Source organism: Taeniopygia guttata, chromosome 1A (assembly GCF_048771995.1).
Source record: "Taeniopygia guttata chromosome 1A, bTaeGut7.mat, whole genome shotgun sequence".
Lineage (NCBI taxonomy): Eukaryota > Metazoa > Chordata > Aves > Passeriformes > Estrildidae > Taeniopygia > Taeniopygia guttata.
The window spans coordinates 58,175,217-58,195,296 of NC_133025.1; the positions used below are offsets into that span (position 1 = coordinate 58,175,217).

Here is a 20,080-nt window from a genome sequence, read left to right on the forward strand (position 1 = left end):
TTTTTTTCTTTTTTTTTTTTTTTTGTATTTTAACCACTGGTACAAGGGAAGCTTTCCCTGCTGGTTGTCCCTGAGCTCCTGCCTTCACCATTTTTATTTTGACTGATTCTTTCCTCATCTAGTCACCAAGCCTCCAGAGGTCCTGTGTAAATTACAGCAGGCCCCTGTGGCTGAGGCTGCAGCTCTTGATCTGCCCAGTAAGTAAGAAACCACGCTGGAGTCCCAAATCTGTATTTCACTCTTATTAGCATATTGCTTTAATGCTCGGCCTTTGGCCTGATCTGAAATCATTGCTAATATGAATATGCTCTTATTTTTTTTTCCATTTTTTTTTTATTCTTTTGCCCTTATTGCATCACGTTTCCTCTAGCCAAGAGGACAGACAGAGGAGAATCTGGTGTCATTGCTGTGGCTCAATGAATACACAGTGGGTATAATGAAAGTGATGAGTTTGGCATTCCCTTCCCTTTCTCCTTGCCCTTCATGATGCAGTGTGGTAATCTGGATCTGCTGAACCCCAGATCCAGCTCCTGTGATGTACAGATGTCAGATAATACTGTTTTCACACCAGTGTAGAAACCAACTATCAAGCAACCACAGCAGTTGCTTTCATTAAAGCTGCACATTTCTGGAACACATCACTGTCTCCCTTTTTTAATGAATTAAAGGTTTTACTGAGCTTTGGAAGATTAAAAGCATTTCTTTTTGGAGAAAAAGATTTAACATTTTGAAAAGGCTTTGTGTTTCAGTAATGATGTGATTCTTACTTCTGTCAAACCATTGATCAACTCTTAGTAGTGACATTCCTCCCTTTTCCCTCTCATTAAAAGTTCTGTGAATGTGTTTGGGAGAAGGGTGGGGGTGGGGGAAAGTGTGTTCTGTGATAAGAAAGCAACATTCCAGCCATGTGCTATCAGTTAGTGACTGGCCCAGTAATAATCATATCAAAGTATCAGCCAGATGACCAGCTATGCTATCCTTTATTAAAGACCTTTTTTTTTCCCCTCATCGTTACCATGTCTACCCTAAGAACAACTTCTTTTTCAAAATTGTGCCAAGCTTTTAATAAGGTTAGCATTGCCATAGGACTAAGACAAGTTTTGAAGGCAAAAAGTTCTGGATTCTAATTCTGGTTCTGCCACGTAATTGTCACACAGCCTGAGGAAAATTGCTGGGATTCTGCAACCCAGTTACAACCCAATTAAAATTTGTCATGTGGAACGACCTAGCTCTGCCATGGAACTGCACACAAGTTTTCTAAAGATTGCATTTCACTGATCCTTATGGAAAAATATAGAATTTGATAACAATGAAACCTGAAATACTCTGTTAAAATTACTTGTGCACAAATACAGGATTATTTTTTCCAAATAAAAAAGCTGCATATCTAGACTTCCAGCCACATAGGAAGTCCACTTTTTGTGGAACAGTCAGAGGAGGAGAAGCCTGAGGAGGCTGACAGCAATGATGCAGTTCAATTCATAGAACTTAGAAATTTAATGAACAAAGAAATGCTTTGGAAGATAAAATTCTAAGAATATGACCTGTTGTCTTAATCATAAGTGAGCCATTAATGCTTAATCTAAATTGGATTTGTGTATAAATATATATTAACATGAGCTTATATAATACATGTGTTTTCTGTGTATAACTAGAAATCACCAGTCTGTAACTGAAAATAACTGGATATTTGGTGGGTGTGTTTTTTTGAAGTGGTTAAGAGATGATGGGAGGGCATTGATAGGATAAAGGTTTCTGATTGTCAACATCAGTTATCTGGATCCTGCAGTTTGATGGGAAAACTTCTGTTTAAATTTCCTGTAAAGTATATAGAGAAAATATTTTCATTCATTTTATCTTTAGAGTAAGGCTGCATCTCTCTCATGCAGGCTAAATCCCATTCCACAGCATAGGGGCATAAGTGGGAAATAACTGGCCAGCTCCTGCTACAACTACAATAATAAGTTTACAAGAATTCTCCCTGTTGCATTACTCTATACTTCCTAACAAAGGTGTGTTTTGGACAGAGCTCTAAAAATAATTAACATTTATATAATAAAATTCTGTAGATCTGTTATGGAAGTGAAAATGCTGTTTTGACTCAGGATGTGAGGGAATTGTTAAGGGAATCGTTAAGCCAAACATATGCTACAAATTTTAATTGCTGTAACCAAATTATGAAAAAAAAAAGAGAGATTACAATGAGGAATTCTGAAGCTGGTATTACAAAGATGACCTGCATGTACTTCAGATAAATCTGTCCCACTGGAGTGTATTGCCAGGATTCACTATTTAGCATTTTCGTGTTTGAGCGCAGTGAGCAGGAAGGTGAAGCTTTTCTTTCCAAAATTTGCACGGGTCATCGCGGCGTGACATGTCTCAGTTACTACTTGGTCTCTTTCCCTCCTTCTCTGGCTTGGTAGCTGTTCGAAGGGATGAAGGCATACCGAGGAGTGGATGGCAAAATCCGCCTCTTCCGCCCGGCCCTCAACATGGACAGGATGGCTCGATCAGCACGCAGAACGACTCTGCCAGTACGTACCCAGGGCAGCTCCTACTCCTTGAAACAGGCTCCTCAGAGCAGGACTTCATTGTCAGAGTGCAGATCTCTACAGCTTTTCAGCAGTAGCATTTATCAGACACTCTTAAGTCTTTGGTAGCACGGTAAAACTTTTGTTAGAAGATCTTACTCTTTGAAGGAAACCGTTTAAGTGCTTGTTTTAAAATCAGAATGGTGAGTATTTTGCTTTCATTGTTGTCTCTCTGCTGCCTCAGAGTGTTTCTGAGAGATGGATGCTATTCTGCAGACAGCTGTCTGATTTGCTCTGGTGCTGATGTTCTCCCTTTTCTTCTTTGCACTTCAGTTAAGTTGTTCAGCCTCCTGAGTGCCTTTGGTTTTGGTCGTGCCAGTAACTTAACACCACTTTTAGCAATTGTATCTTGGCTGGTAAACTTCTTCCTAGGCTTGTTAGCATAGTTGCTGTAAGAACTTGGGAACTTTGGGAGACTTCCTGGCCCCTTGGAGTTGTAAACCAGAGTGCTCTTCTGTAGAAGAGGTGATGCTGTAGCTTGCAGCATGCCTGGCTGATTTGGCTGTGCAGGGAGTTCTCCACATGCTTTGGAGGCAAGAGGGGTCAGAAGCTCCTTTTTACCATCTCAGGAGGATACTTTGGAGCAAAGGAGGTCACTCAGGTTACTGCACAAAAAGGCACAGTAGCTAAGACCATGGGATATTAAATATAAGGAATGAACCCAAGGAAGGTGTGAACCTCCGCAGTGTGTCACTGTTGCATATCCTGAGGAAGTGTTCCCTGGAGCATGTGGATCTGTAAAGACCACAAAGCGTTCCAGCTTTATTTATCCATGTGCTTTTTTCCCTTTCTGTTCCTTGCCAGTCTTTTGACCAGAACGAGCTGTTGGAGTGCATCCGTAAGCTTGTGGAAGTGGAGCAGGAATGGGTCCCATACTCAACCTCTGCCAGCCTTTATATCCGTCCTACCCTTGTTGGAACTGAGGTGTGCAATATATTTTTTTCCCCTCTCTTTTTTTTTTTTTTTATTTGGTGTTTTTTTTTCCTTGTTTTGTTTTATTTATTTAGGTACAGGCAAAGTCCTCCATCCATACAGGGAACTATTAAGCAGTCAGTAGGTGACAGGATGAAGTTTGGGGGCAGATTGGTTTTATGGTTTTATTTCGGAGTCCACAGCATGAATTTAAGGTTGACCACACTGCCACTCAGTGGGCACACTGGTTCAGAGCACGGAAAATAAACAATTTCCTCCCACTACTCACAGTGGGAACGGAGCAATATTTGTTAATTGAGGTTGTGCTGAAGGGATAGTTGTACCTGACGTGGTAATATTAAAATCCTAATAATTCGGAGAGAACGTGATGGAGTGTTGCTCTGATTTTTAAAAGTCCACACTGGTCAAACCAACAGTCCATCAATTCTCTCCTCCCACAAAGAAGAATGCAAAATAATCATTATTTACATGAACATTGCGTGAGAACTCTAGTAGAAATATGTAAACATCAGAAGACATAGGAAACTTTTAAAAGAACTTTAAGACTTTCAAAAGAACTATAAAAGAAAACACTTTTAAAAATCAGGGCAACAGGGGAGCACAACTTCCTGTGTACGTTTTGTAATTTCAAGTCATGCCTGAACTTAATGAGGAGTTTTTGGAAGGTTTTACCCTGTAAATTAAGATGTCTCAGAAGAGACACGTTCAACAGAGCTAAGGACTAGTCCCTCTGTCAATTATTCTTGAAAACGGACCTTCTAAGGGGCTCCTTAGCAAATAGGTATTAATGTGTCCTCTCTGAGTTTCATGTGTGAGTCAATTCTATAGTAGTGATAAAGGAAATTAGAAACAGAGTTTATTTTATTAAATCCTTCAAGGTTCTTTTTTTTCAGCAGTAGCAGGAAGGAAACATACAAAGGTAGAGCATAGGACAAGGAAGCTAAGGAATGTAGGTTCTAAACTAGGTAAGCTAAGCTCGTGCAGTATCCCTATCTGTAAGTAGTTACCATATGTGAGCATTTTTCATTTCACATAGGTTCTAGGACTCCATTAATTTAATATTTTTAAACTAGGTGCAGATTTTCAGATTAAAGAATCTCCACTCAGTGACTATAAGCTACTGATATTAAGATTGGGGTGTTTACCCCTGTTTTGTTTTTGAAAGTTCTATTGCTCTTCTGCTCTGAGCTTTGTTTCAGGATAGCCAACACTTGTGGCCTTTCCACTTTCACATGTTGTTTCCAGGTTGCATGTCCTACTAGTCTTTTGTGAATCACCCCAATCAGAAACCCAATCTTTTGAATGATCGCATCAGCAAAAATACCAAGATCTCAGTTAATCCTGTTAGAAGTCTTTCTGAAGCAGCAAGGTAGACAGAAATCAAAAGAGCCCTTTCAGCACCTGAAGAACTCTGGCCAGCACCAGACTTCTTACCTCCACCTTCAAGTATTGATGGTGATGATTTGGAGTGTGAGAAGCCCTCTCTCAGAGAGGAGAGGGAGAAAAAACTCTTATATTGTTGGTTATTTCCTGTACTGTTGTGTGAGCTATTTTTAGCAGGCAAATAGTTTAGCTGTCACACAGGCATTCAGAGAGCCAGCACTCAACTCTAACAATGCCAGTTCTAAGTGGCACTGGACAGTTCTCACTTAATGCTGACAATGGTTTCTCTACTGTTGTTACTGCTAGGAGGGTCTTGCCACTCCTTCCTCTAGAAGGCTTTGTGGGCTTCTGGTATGATTAATTCATATTATTATATTAATATATTATATTATATTTTATTATATTGTATTACATTGTATTGTATTATATTATATTATGTTGTATTCTATTGTATTCTTTTAATATAACTGTATAGTGGTTTCTTAAGCTAATCTTTGAATTCTTGAATTCAAACTTGAAACTATTTGAGAGTACTAGAATAACATATAGATAAACAGAATGGCTTTAAGTGTATGGTGAGAATATAATATTAGGGTTTTTGTGTTGCTTGGATGGGGAGGAACGTTCTATAAATATTCTTTACTCATGGCAGCACTTTCCACTGTCCTGGTAATAGCACTCTCATGCTGCAGTTTCACTCAGAGCAGTGTTTCAAAACCTGATGGTGCAGCCCCTGGTGTTTAAAGGACACCAGTAACTTTTGATTTGTTTACATTCTTCATTTCAGCCTTCCCTTGGAGTGAAGAAGCCGACTAAAGCCCTACTGTATGTAATTCTGAGCCCTGTGGGCCCTTACTTTGCAAGTGGAAGCTTTAATCCAATATCCTTATGGGCAGATCCAAAATACGTAAGAGCGTGGAAAGGGGGAACAGGAGACTGCAAAGTGGGAGGGTAAGAAAACTGCATTTTCTACACAGCTCATGAAGCAGATTTGGTGTTTAGTGAAGTATCTAATCCAGCAGAAATAGAGACATTACATGCAGTAGTTAAATAAATAATGTACTACAACAAAGAGTTCAAAATTGTACTTTGCTAATACTATTTATGCAACTCAGTTGCATATTTTTGTTTAAATATTACAGCCAATTGATTTTTTTTACAGCATCTCAAGCTGAAGAACTGCACCTGGAAGGTGTCCCATGTGATACTTGGGCTCTTGCCCCTGTAGCAGTTGACACAGAAGTCCCCACTTTGTGCTGCATCATCAGTGCAGCAGCCTGCTGCCAGCAGAGCAGGGAGCAGTTCTGGCTGCTGACCTCCTTCCTTGGACTGTCCTACCGAGGAGTTTCTTTGCTAGGCAGGAGTCAGTGGCTGTCAAGTGCTACTCAGCTGAGCTGGTAGAGTAATCAGAGGGCAGGAAAGTAACTTGCCTTAGTTCAAGCTGGTCTTCTGAACCTCTGCTCTTTGTTTATGAGATTTTGCTTGCTGCTAGAAAGATATTGTTTCCTGTTTCCACGTACATCAGCTGTGAAAAAGAGTGGTCTGGAGTCATTACTGACTTCATTTGTGCCCAGAGGTAAAAACTTGGCTTCAATGTGGTCAGCATTTTGGAGCTGCTGACTTTGTGTCTGGAAGGTTGTTGAAGATCAGAAGCAAAAAGGTGTTTTTTTGCCCCTCAAAGCAGCAGGCATTATTCAGTCAGGTTCACTCTGAAGACAGCATTTTAGAAAAATTTGCTCCTAAAGGATATGGAATGAATCTAGACATGATTGCATTTCCTGAATATGCTAGTTCTCTTAATATCTTTTATTAAGGAAAAAAACCCCTCACCTTTGGTGTTATTTTGCTCCAAGAGTTTCATCTAACATATATCACCCATCTGACATGAGATAGATGAATTTAATAAAAAAACAACCAAAAAAGCCCAAGAAAAACACCAAAAAAACCCTAAACCTGGAGGGGAAGTGTTGCTCTCTCTCCAGGATGCCAACTGCTAAATAAAGGTAAATGCTTTTTGAGGGCTTTTACTTGCAATAATTAGAATATCCAGAATATGGAACAAGAGGTATGTTTGATACAATTTGGATGGATATGTTTGAGTTTTTGGTGTTATTCAGTCCTTTAAAGTTCTTGGATTGCAGGTACAAACAATCTAGTAAAATACTGGTGGAGTACATCCACTGAAAATATCCCAGGGCCAAGCAGTGACTGTTGCAGAGCACTTGCTCATAAGGTAGATGTGCACAAAATCTTGTTTAAATTGCGAATATGCCCAACCAGGTACTCATAACTCTGTTTTTTTTTTTTTTGTTTGTTTGTTTGTTTGTTTTTTTTCCTGAAGGAATTACGGTTCTGCTATTTATGCCCAGCAAGAAGCCCTGGAGTTTGGCTGCCAGCAGGTTTTGTGGCTCTATGGAGAAGATCACCAAATAACTGAAGTTGGAACAATGAATCTTTTTCTCTACTGGATAAATGAAGATGGAGGTATAGTAACATAAAGTGTGAAAACTTTAACAGAACAGGTGATTGGGACTGTAATCCAACAAAATGATTGTTAGAATGCAGATCATAATCTTTTTAATGAAGATGGCTTAAAAGGAAATGCCTGTTCTGAAAATCACTGGGTGACTGTTAGTTGTGAGAGAGGAGATTCTGGAGCAGCTGTGAGTGCTGCCTGCCGATGACAGACTAAACTGCTGGGCTGGTCCACACACTCAGAAGGGCAGAGTTCAGCTGTGCACAAGGTCACATGCTAGCTTTGGTGTCAGCAGGATGTTTGGTCCCCAAGGAGGTGTTGGCTCAGAAGCAGTGCAGATGTGCTAAAAGGCAACTTAGGGCTGTGCAACCTTTCAGACTCTGTAGCTTTGAGTAAGAGTGGCTCCCATCATCACTTGCTGGCCAGTCAAATATTCCTGAATGATATCCAGAAGTATTTCAGCATCCAATCCAAAACTGTTTTCTTTGAAGAACTTGAAGCTCTGTCCAGTGGTAGCAGTGAGAGAAACATGTCAGTGAGTGTCAGGTATCACTAATATTCCAAATATGCTTTCAAGATGTTCATCATTCTTGAACCTGTTTTTACCTTTTTCTACCCACAATCATCTCTGAACAAGATACATGCTGATTAAACTATTAAAACTAACTATTAACCATTAAAACCAGCCAGCATCTCAAAACCACCCATTGGGTATGCAAGTATTCAATGCTTGTGATAGCTGCACCTGATAACTGGTTTGGAAGACTACTGGCAAGGGAATAAAAGACTTTTCTTCCCTTTTTTTTTTTCCCCAAGAAGAAAGAAGACTTTCTTTTTGAATAAAAGTGATTTTCTTCTCTCAGAGAAAATGAAGTGTTACTGAATTTTTGCAAGGCAGTAGGTGTGGGGGTCAGAGTGATTTCATTCTAGTGCCATGAGTACGTTTGAAAACTGTCAGCTTTCTGCAGAAAACAGGCAGCATTTTATGGGGATAACAGTGTGCCTTGGATAATGTAGTGTGATTGGGATCCAGTTACCTGACTCCCATCTCCAGTTCTGTTGCTTGTTCTTCTGTAAAATCTTTACCACATTTGTAAGAAGAGAGATAATGCTCCCTCAGTGCTGAATAAGTCTGTGAAGCTTTATGAATGAAGTGATAAATATTAGACATTTATTTGTCAGTGTATATAGATGGCCAAATTTATGCCTTGTGGAACTTAGCTGGAAAAACATGAAAATAGATTTTGGCTCGTTCTGCCCAGGGAAGGACACCGAAGCGGGGACATAATTAGAATTCAATGTTCTCATTGTACTTAAACCAGGAATATGCTGGAATGACGCGGTGTAGCTGCAGCCCCGTGCTGTTCCAAAGACCTGCCAATCACTGTGCCACCAGTGCAGTGCTCAATGGTGCTATTGTGAGGTGCTTGTAGCAAACAACTTGTAATTCTTGCCACCCAAGAGGGCTGTCTGCTGGCAAACCTGTCATTTCACAGGACATGGGCATTATCCTTGTGGAGCACTTTGCTGTCTCCCAGGGTGCTGAGTAACTCTTAATCTGTGGGATCTTTGGCTGAGAATCACCCATGCTGCCAACGTGTGTCATCACATACCTGCCTGTGGCTTTGCATGGGGATTTAGAACTTGTCATTGTGTTCTGTCACTTCACAAAGGACACTCATTCAGACTGGGGTTTGGTTTTGTTAGCAAATGCTGCAGCTGAGAGGGATCAAAAAAAGTGAGGCAGAAATATCGGATCATCATCAAAAGAAAATGCCCATCTTTGTATGTTCTGAGGTCGCTGCTGGGAGCTGAACTGCTCTCCTTAGTTTGTAACCAGAGGCTTATCTCAGTAAAGCCTGGACTGAGGGACAGCCATGCTCCCAGTGGGAGTAGGCTTTCCTTGCAGCCTTTGTGCCTAAAGGTGACATATTGTTCTGGATGGCAGGAGGAGCCTGAAAAAATGTTTTGTTTGCAACATCAAGGAGGGAGTAGGGAAAAAAAAAAAGCTAAATTTTTGGTAAAACAGCATGTCTTGCTCCATATTGTTCTTGTATTCTCACTGCTGCTCTGAGGCTTATAATATGGCCAAAACTGAATCCCTGCTGTTGCATAAATACTTCATTCATCAAATCCTATTTATGTTCACTAAGTGAAAAATTTAGTCACCCTACAGTCCCTCCCACATGCCTCTTCAGAGCATGTAACTATCTCAGGAAGCTCTTGACATTGAAACTCGCTTCCTGTCACAATGTCTGTTCTTCTGCCTAGAATATAGACTTGGCTTTATGGAAAACCTTGACATTTAAACATATGTCCAACCTGAAGATTGCTAGCTATGAAATCTGTGTGCAGTTTTGAAAAATTCAGTTTCTTCAAAATGATTTCCAACCACTGGGGCTCTACTTCTGTCTTTAATGTTAAGGCATTGTAAATAGTATTTGTACATTATTTAATATTTGTGTGCTGCAATCGAAATGGTGATTAATAGTCCCCATTTCAAAATTTCATAAATTAAAAAGTAAATAGGTTAAAAGATTTTCTGGAACAATCAGGTGAAATTTAAGGCAAGTTTGCTAAATATTCTGTAGTTGGAATATTAGTTGTGCCACAGAAGTGTCTTGTACAATTACAGTACTAACAAAATCAAGATTGTAGCTTCTGTTCTAATAGGGAGCCCCAGAAATAGAGTGGAGGGGAGAGCAGCAAATGAATGAGGTGGCAGACAAAGCAAAGGATGAAAAAGTAATTGAGGAAATCAAATTACCAGACAGACCTAAAGGCAGTGATTGCATGAAAGAAGAGTTGAAGAAAAGCCTGGGGGAAGTAAGGACAAAGACCCAGGACAAGCTGGTAGAAGAAACTACCTGTTAATACCTGTAAAAATGCAGTTTTCTGAGTTCTCCTTGATCCTGAAGTTCATTTGGAATGTATCACTTTGCTAAAATATATATTTGGGTGAATTTCTCAGCATTGTTACAGCTTGACTAGTCCTGAAGGCATCCCAGGAGTGCAATCTTACCTGCTCTGTATTCATAAGCACAGGTGTTTAAAAGCTGAAGTTGTGTAACATGGAAGACCTCACTTTAAAAACCCCTTTAAACACGCTGATGGAATTCTGTTGTTAGAGCAAGCCTATAGCAGGTTTAACAAGGCACTGGGCGGTCAGTACTGCTAGTAGAACTATAACAGGAGTCAGCTGAAAAGAAGCCCTGGCATTTCCCCTCAAATGCTCTGCTCCTGCTTTTTGCAGCTATACATTTTAAGCCCATCAAAATAATTCAGAAGGCAAGTGGAGTCTGTGAGCTCACAGTCTGTTTTTTGGGAGATGGACACACTGATGTCATATGGAGCCTGGTGTGGCATCGGTTCACAGAGAAGATGAGCTTTTGGCATGCCGTGTTGGATGGATGGTGTTATCATCTCTGCTGGATACCTGGTTTGGCCCCAGGCTGGTAGGCATCATAGGTACACTTGACAAAATCCTACAGAGCAGCCTGCTTGGAACATTTTGAGACTTTCATGTCCTGTCTAATCAGTGCTGTTTGGCAGCTGGTTTGGCCTGGCACCTTTACAAGCTATCTCAAATCAATTAGTAAATGTTATTGAGCTTAAACAGGTCCTGGGCAAGATCTGTGGCAACATCACCAGACAGAGAAGTGTAATCACAATCTTTGGTTTCAAAGTCCACAGTATCTGAAGTTTTCTATTAAAGAAAGGAGTGTATTAGATTGTGACTGGGTCACAAATGCAGAATATCAGGTTTTCAGTGTTTAGAATCAGGTGAGCCCTCATGGAAAGTTTTAAAGTCTTCTCCTTGTGATAGTTGTGCCAGAATTAGGATCAGACATGCATCACAAATATGAGTGATGCTAGAAAGGGAATGCTGTTATTCCTGACTGTATGAGAAAGAAGAGAGGGCTGATGGAATTAGAAGTCTGGGATAGGTTGAGGAATGACACTGTGGGCTAGTCAAACCAGAGCAGAACATACAGCCTGTTCTAGTGCAACATTTCTATATATTTTGTTATGGCAGTTTACACCTATTACTGATGTGTGTGTAGATCCTCATGAGAAGAACATGGACGTGTTGGTAGGAGAGTCCAAATTGATAAATTTAGGGGTGGTTGCTTTAGAAGGTAAGAGATTATTTCCTGAGAGAGTGGACACTGAGTAGCACATTCAGTGACTTTATCCTCCACCTCCCCTATCCTGTACCAACTCCCAATGCCCCCTCTTGCAGAGTGGGGGAGCCCAGGATATTCTCAGTCCAGAGCTGGCAGGCAGTGTTTGTGCACAGAAATACTTTGTTGAGTGCTAGAAACAGCACTGAGCAGCTGAGCTCAACCTGCTCCCACACACGAAGGAGAAACACCACGTTTTTCTCTTCTACCCAGCTGCAATTATTCACGGGATCTGTAGAAGTAGTCTAGTGAGAGGTTCTCCTTTGAAAATGGTTCAGTCAGGCCTGGATTCAGTGATCTTTTTGCAGCCAGGGAGAAAGGGGGCATAAAGTATATATCTTCAGGTTTTTATTGGGTTTTTTTATGGGACCTAGGTAAAAAATAAACAAAACTCTTAATGGCTTGTGGATTTGTTGAGCAGGGATAGTATCATTATAAGGTAAAGAAAGAAAAAGGATTATAAGTAGGGAAATAAAATGGTTAGGAAAAAATATGAAGAGTACTGCTGAAAGACTCTGGATGCCTTAACTTCTCATGCAAATTTGAGACTGTCTTAAAAGCATCTGTCTGGAAAGAGTAAAAGGTCAGTCTTCTCTGATAATAGAAACTAATGAGTATACTATGTGATGGCTTAAAATGAAAAAGTTTAACTCTGCTGCAGAGATGAGATGGAAGAACAAAGTCTAAATACAAACTTGTGTTTTATGTATTTATCAAGCATGGATTGTTTAACCAAGTGTTTATTGTTTGCCATTTATCAACCATTTCATTAGTTTTGTTAGATGAACATTTATCTACTGCTCTTTTTCAAAAGCAAACAAAAAACATTAGCTAACAAACCAAACCAGTTGAACAACTTGAATTATTGTTGTCATTGTTGGATTTTTCCTAGAATTCCTCTAATTGTGTAAGTAGAAAAGGAGCACAGCAAAAGGGTGTCTGGACTACAACAAAGGATCATTAAGAAGTCTCCTCCCAAGGAGGGTTGACAAAATTTCCACTGCTTTGCTGGTTCATTAAATGAAGTTCAAAATTTTTGGTAAATGTTTCATATTGCTGCTGTGAAGTGGATGTGCTAAATCTTTCCTGAATAAAGTAAAACATTTCAGGGAGAGTTGTGATGTGCCATGGGATTTTTAGTCATGACTTTCCCCCTGCCTTTCTGTTGTGATTCTGGAGATTAAACCATTTCATGGTTTGTAGTGGAAACACAGTGCAGTTACACAGTTATATGTACAATGCACTGAGGAATAAAACCCACCTACAAGGCATTAGGCATGTGTATATTCATGCATTAAATATGTTTCTTCCCTTCCCAAAAGCTGGGGAAGAAACATATTTAATACATTAATATCTAAAGGTTATAATAAAAGGTTAATATAAAAGCAGTCAACAACAGCAACTTACTTGAACTGAGTATCTGTTTGTGTTCTTGGAGACCTCTAATAAATGTTGCATCTTACAGGGTGGGCATTTGGTTTTGATGCCACAGAATCATGGAATATCCTGAGTTGTAAGGGACCCATGTTTTGGTGTGACATAAGTAAACTTTTGTTTGTTTCTTCGTTTGTTTTTCAACCAATGCTTTTTTGTTTGCCAGAAAATGAACTGGCAACGCCACCTTTAGATGGCATCATCCTTCCAGGAGTGACAAGGCAAAGCATTTTGGATCTGGCACGCAACTGGGTGAGTGTTCTGGCAGTAATGGTTTCAATTGTCATGTTATAACTTCAGCAGAAGTAAACATTTCTGGTGCTCAGTGTCCTGAAGTTCAACTGATTAGGTTAAATCCTATGATCATAGATCAGTCTGGCTGCCTAGAATCATACAAAGGCCTAGGTTGGAGGGGACCTTGAAGCTCATCTCATTCCAGCCCCCTGCCATGGGCAAGGCCACCTTACACTGTCCCAGGCTGTTCGGAGCCCATCCAGCCTGGCCTTGGAAAGGACTTTTAATGGCCATCTATTGTAGCCTCCCTGCAGTGAGTACCGGTGTCTTGCACAAGATCAGATTTGTCCAGAGCTGTGTCCAGCCTGTCAGAAAACCTGCTTTCAAGGTGCTCCTGGATGGCACCTCTTCCCTTCAGCCTGTCAGCCCACCATACAGCTTGGTGGTGTTCACAAAACCTGCTGAGCATGCACTCAGTCCCTTTAAGCTAATGGGAGCTCAGGATGTGCTAATGCAGGGATTCTCAGGAGCATCACCAGAATACCCACACCTGTCACACAGAACAATACCAAGCTTGTTAAAGTAGCTCCATGCTGTATTTAACTTGAAAATTCTCATTAAATCCATTGGTACCAGCAACTTAGAGCAAGGAAACAAAGAACTACCATGCATGACCACAGCTACCCTTCAGTCATCAGCTCATTATTTCTGCATTTAGTTCTCATGCTTCCAACCTTGTTTCTGCTAACAAGCATGCAGCCTGCCTAGCCACAGTCTTGAAGTCATCTGTCTGGTTCCTGTTCTGTAGTGCAGCAATCCAAGAACTTATTTGCACACTTGGGGCTAGATCATACTTTGAGATGCAGCAAACTCTGCCTTGCTGTGTTCAAAGATTTGATTGCAGACTGGGCAAGGATGCTACACAGCCAAAGGCTCATCAAGCCCGGTATCTTGTCTCCTGGATTTGGCTGGGATTATTCTTAGAGTGGGATAACAGGAATGCCATGAGCATGAAATAAAAATGTCAAAGTCTGACTTTTTTTTTTTTTTTCTTGAAACACATCCCTTCAATTGATTCCTGTGCATTCTTCAACTCTTGTAGAAGGTAAAACACTTCCAGTATTAAGACTGCAGTGCAAATGCCTTTACTCATACCTGCAGTACGCTTAATTTTTGTATGTGACAGCTGTGTGCAGGCTACAGTGGAATGTTTCACTAGGGATTAAAAAAATAGATCACATAAGGTGGCCTGGCAGGTGAAATTAATCAACAGAATGTATCTTGCTTAGGAACTGTGTGAGAGTGGGATGCAGAGGCTCTCTTAATATAATTGAGTAATCTTTGGAAAAACTCTTAACATGCTAGAGACCATGAGTACAGAGATCCAGTGTGCCATAACAATTGAACTATTCTTCTTTGTTATTCCCTAATGTGATACTGATACTCTGCACCAAAACAGAGGGAAGTGCCACTTAATCATCAGCATTGCATCTGGCAAACCACTGGCATCTTTGTAGAGCATTCTTCTGATGAAAATCTATCTTGTGTGATACTGGCATGTTTAAAAAGATCACAAGATCAGAGTCAACGCTTGACTTATTGTCAATAGGCTAAAAGTTGTACTGGAAATGTTTCAGTGTAGAAAACAAAAACAGTAATGTTTTTAAACCTTTTGCAATTTTTATGGTTGCTGCTTCTTGTGCAGGGAGAATTTAAAGTGTCTGAGCGATACATCACCATGAGTGACCTGACAGTTGCCTTGGAAGAGAGCAGAGTAAAGGAGATGTTTGGTGCTGGAACAGCTTGCATTGTATGTCCCATCTCTAAAATTTTATATAAGGGCAAGGTAAGGAAATGTCTCTTTCTTTTTACCCCTTCCCTTCTTTCTTCTGAATTTTATCACAGTTAATTGCAACTGAAGCCAAGGGATATAGAAAAGGTGCACTGCCTGGAAAGACGAACAGTGTCAGTGTGTTGTTTCCCAAGTCAGTTACTGGTTGTCAGAGGGAACTTTTGTCATCTGGGGTTTTTCCTAATAGCTGAAAATATAAAATCTCAAGTTCTGGGAAAGTGAAAGAAAAGAACAGTTCCCAGCCTGTTTGCAAATGTAGAAAAATAAATTTCTTTTATTCAGTATTTTTTGCTAAGGTGCCTGGGAAGGGTGAGGAGAGAAAAGACTTTTACAGGGAACCAAATTTCTGAACCACTGCTGTCCTTTCTTTTCAAGTTCCTCTCTTGTTCACCCCTCATTGCAGGGATCCCAGCTCCAGTGAAAGAGCTATTTCAAGACAGTGCACAGCTGCTTACACCCACTGCTCACCATATGGGAGAGTTCTCCTGCACAGGTGGAATTCCCCAGGCATTCAGACTGTTATGCTGATTTGATGCTATTTCGTCAGCAGAAAGTTAGTTCAGAGGACTAGGGGTAGTGCAGCTGCATAAAGGGTTGTGCTTTGTCCACTAAACATGATAAGTGTCTGTTAGGTGATATTTCCTGAATGAATAAAATAAAATAAATGTATTGATACTGCCTGATGATAAGATAATATGGGACTTTGAGGTGCTGAGTGAGAAGTACTGTAAATATAAGTGTTGTATTTCTACACAATATACTTTGAAATGAAATACTGTATATAATGTTATTACTACTCTTGATTGCACAATATTCCCTCCATTTCAGACAGATCTCTTGAAGGCCTTTATTGAACAGGAGCATAACAGTTTAACTCTAACTTTTCACTGTCTTATCAACTGTTTAAAAAAAAACAACCAACCAAAAACCTAACAAAAACCCCAAAACTAACCACCCTTTCGTTCTCATAAGGAGGGCTAGCCAGCATGATAAATATTTATTAAAATTTTTGGTAACCGTAAGGGATTCATATATATGTAAAGCTATTACTACATGTTATTATCTTTCTCTCCCCTTCTCCCTCTCCTTTATTCCATGCCAGCACTTGCACATCCCAACTATGGAGAATGGGCCTGAGGTAACAACCCGTTTCCTGAATAAGCTAAGTGATATCCAGGTAAGGTGTTTTCTCTTCTATAACCAGGTAAAATAATAAAAGATGAACATTTCAAAGGAGTGGAAAATAATATTTTTGGTAGTGATGCTATAGATGGCATTATATAGTAATGTAGATCCTTTTGTCTAGTGTGATTATTCTGCCAATTTTCTTTCCTTGATAAAATATGGTAGAGATGAAGTATAGTATAATTTTTCCCTACTCATCTTGGAAGGTGGGTAGGAGTTGCAAGGTACTACTGTAATCAGTGAAATCTAATACTGTTGTTACAGGTTGCTTTTTAAGGGAAAAAGACAGGATTATGAAGCATCTTAACCACAATCACAAATGAGTACAGTTAATCAGTAAAGCAGTTAAACACTCACTAGGCACAGCCAGCTGATCACCATTTCCATTTCTCATTATCTTTCTAAACACATGGTCACTTCTCATTCTTAAAGGAGTTCCCTCCCTCCTCTGTCATGTGCTAATATCAAAGTCTGTTTGGAATCTGTGCTTTATCTCCATGTCTGGGCATAAGAACCATTTCAGGTAAAGTCAATGAGCAGCAGGTGCTGGCCCTTCTTATTAAAGTTGCCTGGGTTTTTTTTCCTTATTTAGTGTAGTTTATGGTGTGGGGGATTTGGGTAGGAGAAGAGCTTGGCAAGTTACAAAGCCCCTTTATTTAAGATTTGATAGCAGTTGCTTGGCAGTATTGCCAGGGTTTCTTCAAATTGACTCTGATGGTTTCTGTTCTACATATTTGGCTCCAAGTGTTCTTAGATTTGCCACTAAAATTTTTATGTTCCTGTCAGTAATCCTGTGATCTGTGTCTTTCCCCTTTGAGACGGTGGTCAGTGTAAGACAAAGGCATCCAACCTTTTCCCTGAGGGATCCTTCCATTGCCCTCCCTGATCACAGAGTGTCAGAATGGGTCGGGTTGGAAGGGCCCACAGTGGTCATCTGGTCCCAGCTCAGGCAGGATCATCCCAGAGCACATGGCCCAGCAGTGTGTCCAGACAGTTTTGGAGTATCTCCAGTGAGGGAGCTTCCACACCCTCTCTGGACAATCTGTCCACTGCTCGGTCACTGCATGATAAAGAAGTTCTTCCTCATGTTCAGGTTGAACTTCCGAGGCATCAGTTCCTGCCCACTGCCTCTTGCCTTATCACCCTGGTGTTCTACCACCAGCCAGGGCTCAGGAGTAGGCTGAAAAAGTGTGTGGATTGCTACTAAACATTACTTTTCTGGGACCTTTTCACTTTACTTGCCTGTTGATGTGGACCTTTTCATCTTTCAGCTGTGTGGGTAGTCTGTGTTCATCTGTTACATGCCAGGAGTAATTTTGTTACTCCTGGAAAATGCTGGACTGTTATGTATATCTTAATTCTGGATTGTCTCCCTTCTTTAAAAAATCAGGAGAGTTAGAAGACATAATCATTGAAAATCATTTCTAAAATCATTGACTTTAAAGAGATTGGTAGTTGCTTCCCCATTAAGAATCAATCAGTGGTTGCTGGTTGTTTCTGCACCTTTCTATCTGTGGAGAGATGGGCTCATATCCAGAAGGACCCCATGATGTTGCACTGAAAACAGTGCTGCAACACAAAAAGTGGACTACATAATAACCTTAAAATGTCAAAGGAGAATCTTTGATCAAGATCTTCTATATTCTCTACCAGGAGAAAAAAAAAAAATAAACCCAGATCTCTTTGCATTATCACTGGATTATTGTCATATCATTTGGACAATCTGAGGCTGTAATTCTGAAGAATCTTCCAGTTTTGAGGAATAAAGCACAATAGTAACAGCAGTCAAACACAGCTTTGGCCTCTGTGCTGTTCTGCTGCCTGGAGCAGTGTATCTGTTTCTGCTGAACTGGGGCAGTGTATCCATTTCATGTTGAACCATGGGAATTGGTAAAAAAGTAGGAATTCTCAGCACCACCATGTCCTGCATGTGAACCTGTGACCAGAAGGTGCAGGCTCCATATCCACTGTCATGATACCAGTTCCCTCATGTACAGTACGTGCTGCTTTTATTATTTTCATATTCTCTTCATTGTTATGTTTCCAAGTCTGTTTTCATCCTGCTCTCTTGCAAGTCTGCTGTGTTGAGTGGGATGTCTTTAGATGTGAGCAGCTGTTCAGTGGAACCAGAGCTGCAGCGACAAATTAGAAACTCATGGGCAGAACTGATTCAATTTCTCATGCCAGTTGAGAGAGACAGTGGTGGCACTGCAATACACATTTCCCTGCCTGTCACTGATTAGATATCATGATTACTAAAGGCTGATAAAGACTTCAAATTAAAGAACATACATTATATAAATTAATTGTGTGCTTATGAATGACTCAGTGATAGTACACTCTTCCATAGCTGCTTGAGTTGGAAGATTTAGGGATGAGGTTCTTTTCTCTGGGAATACCACTCATGGTTTTGTGGGTTTGCATCCATGCTTGAGAATAAACAAGCTTTTGCTGTGCCCTTTAAGACATGGATTAAGCTGCAGCTTGGAAGTGATGGATAGAAAATAAGATATATTGATTATGCTACATGTTATTAAATGCATTTAAACACTGCAGGCAAGACAGCAGAGAAGAGACATTTAATCAGACCCCTTTTCTTTCTCTGGGCAGTGAAAACCAACCAGGAAAGAACCATGTATGTGTTAATTTTTACTAAGAATGAGCTGGATGTGATGGACAGGGGAAGAGGGACCAGATTGACTAGCCTGAGATCACAAAGCCCTTGAAAGAATTAAAAATGGAAGCTAAATCTGCTTTTATTTGCAGAAGGAAATTATTTTCATTGTGGTAATGCAACTACCTTCCCCTTTTAATTCTGGAAGAAGGTGCAAACTTTAGTCAAATGGCAGCTCAGACTGGTCCTTGCAACAATTTATGTATCAGAGCATCAGATGATACTGCTGCCTAAAGATAACAAAATTTACAAATAACTGCAACTGCAGAACAGGAGCAGCAGAACTAATAATGAAAAGAAGAAGTAGATGTGATAATTACGAAGGTCAGTTAGATGCCTTGTCTGATGGAGTAAAACACGAACCCACTGAACACCATTCCTTTGTGGATTTAGAAGTGTCTTTCTTCTGGCTCATCCTGATTTGGAGCTGCTGTCTTTTCCCTGCTTTCGTGACCTGTTACCTCTTTTCCTGCTGATGCAGAACCTGTATTGGAGGAACTTTTTTCACTCTGGAGAAATTAAGTGATCTTTTTAGCCTACATAAAGCCTCTAAAATCAGTTTTCATTTCTTGGTTGAAGATGTTTTCAAGCTCCCTGAGTACACCATAAGGGAAGGGACTCCCATCTGCTGCTGTCTCTCCACCTCTGAATTATTTACCTACTTGAGCCCTGTGTGTGTTTTGGGGTCTCTCTGGAGCATTGTTTACAGGGCTTCTGACAGAGCTTTAGAACATGGAACCAGTCTAGCTATCCAAAGTGCTGCCTTGGGGCTGAATCCTCCCCTGGAAGTGGATATGGCTGCATGCCATAGGTTGCCTTCATTTCTGCTTGGTGATCCCATTTGTTTGTGTACGGAAAGACCACTTGTTTTGTTTTGGATTACAATTCTCCCTAATTGTACTCTGTGGTATTTGTGATGGTTTTATTTCACATTCAATCAGAATGTTGTAATAAAAAGCCACCTTGACAATAAAAAGAAATAAAATGAAATGCGTTTATTGGAGCTTGAGCTGCAGCATAGTTATGAGTGAATTAGTGAGCAGGCCTCAGGGAGTAACTGCGTTAAACTGATGGAAGTGAAGCAGGACTGTTCTGTGTCATCTGTAACGAGTATCAGCTCTGCTCCTTCCTAAG

General features: G+C 40.3%; 1 protein-coding gene across 2 annotated transcripts in view; it reads left to right on the forward strand.

Moving 5' to 3' along the window:
* The window catches only part of BCAT1 (branched chain amino acid transaminase 1), a 60,280-nt gene that overhangs the window by 32,655 nt on the left and 7,545 nt on the right, over positions 1-20,080 (forward strand). Inside the window, exons 4-11 of one of the 2 annotated variants that reach the window (XM_030263356.4) lie at positions 371-427; positions 2,424-2,534; positions 3,396-3,515; positions 5,695-5,858; positions 7,249-7,391; positions 13,168-13,253; positions 14,941-15,081; positions 16,190-16,264. In XM_030263356.4, the coding sequence (XP_030119216.1) occupies positions 371-427; positions 2,424-2,534; positions 3,396-3,515; positions 5,695-5,858; positions 7,249-7,391; positions 13,168-13,253; positions 14,941-15,081; positions 16,190-16,264 (897 nt within the window). The remainder of the gene's footprint in view (positions 1-370; positions 428-2,423; positions 2,535-3,395; positions 3,516-5,694; positions 5,859-7,248; positions 7,392-13,167; positions 13,254-14,940; positions 15,082-16,189; positions 16,265-20,080) is intronic. The other variant, XM_002197715.7, reaches the window with a different exon arrangement.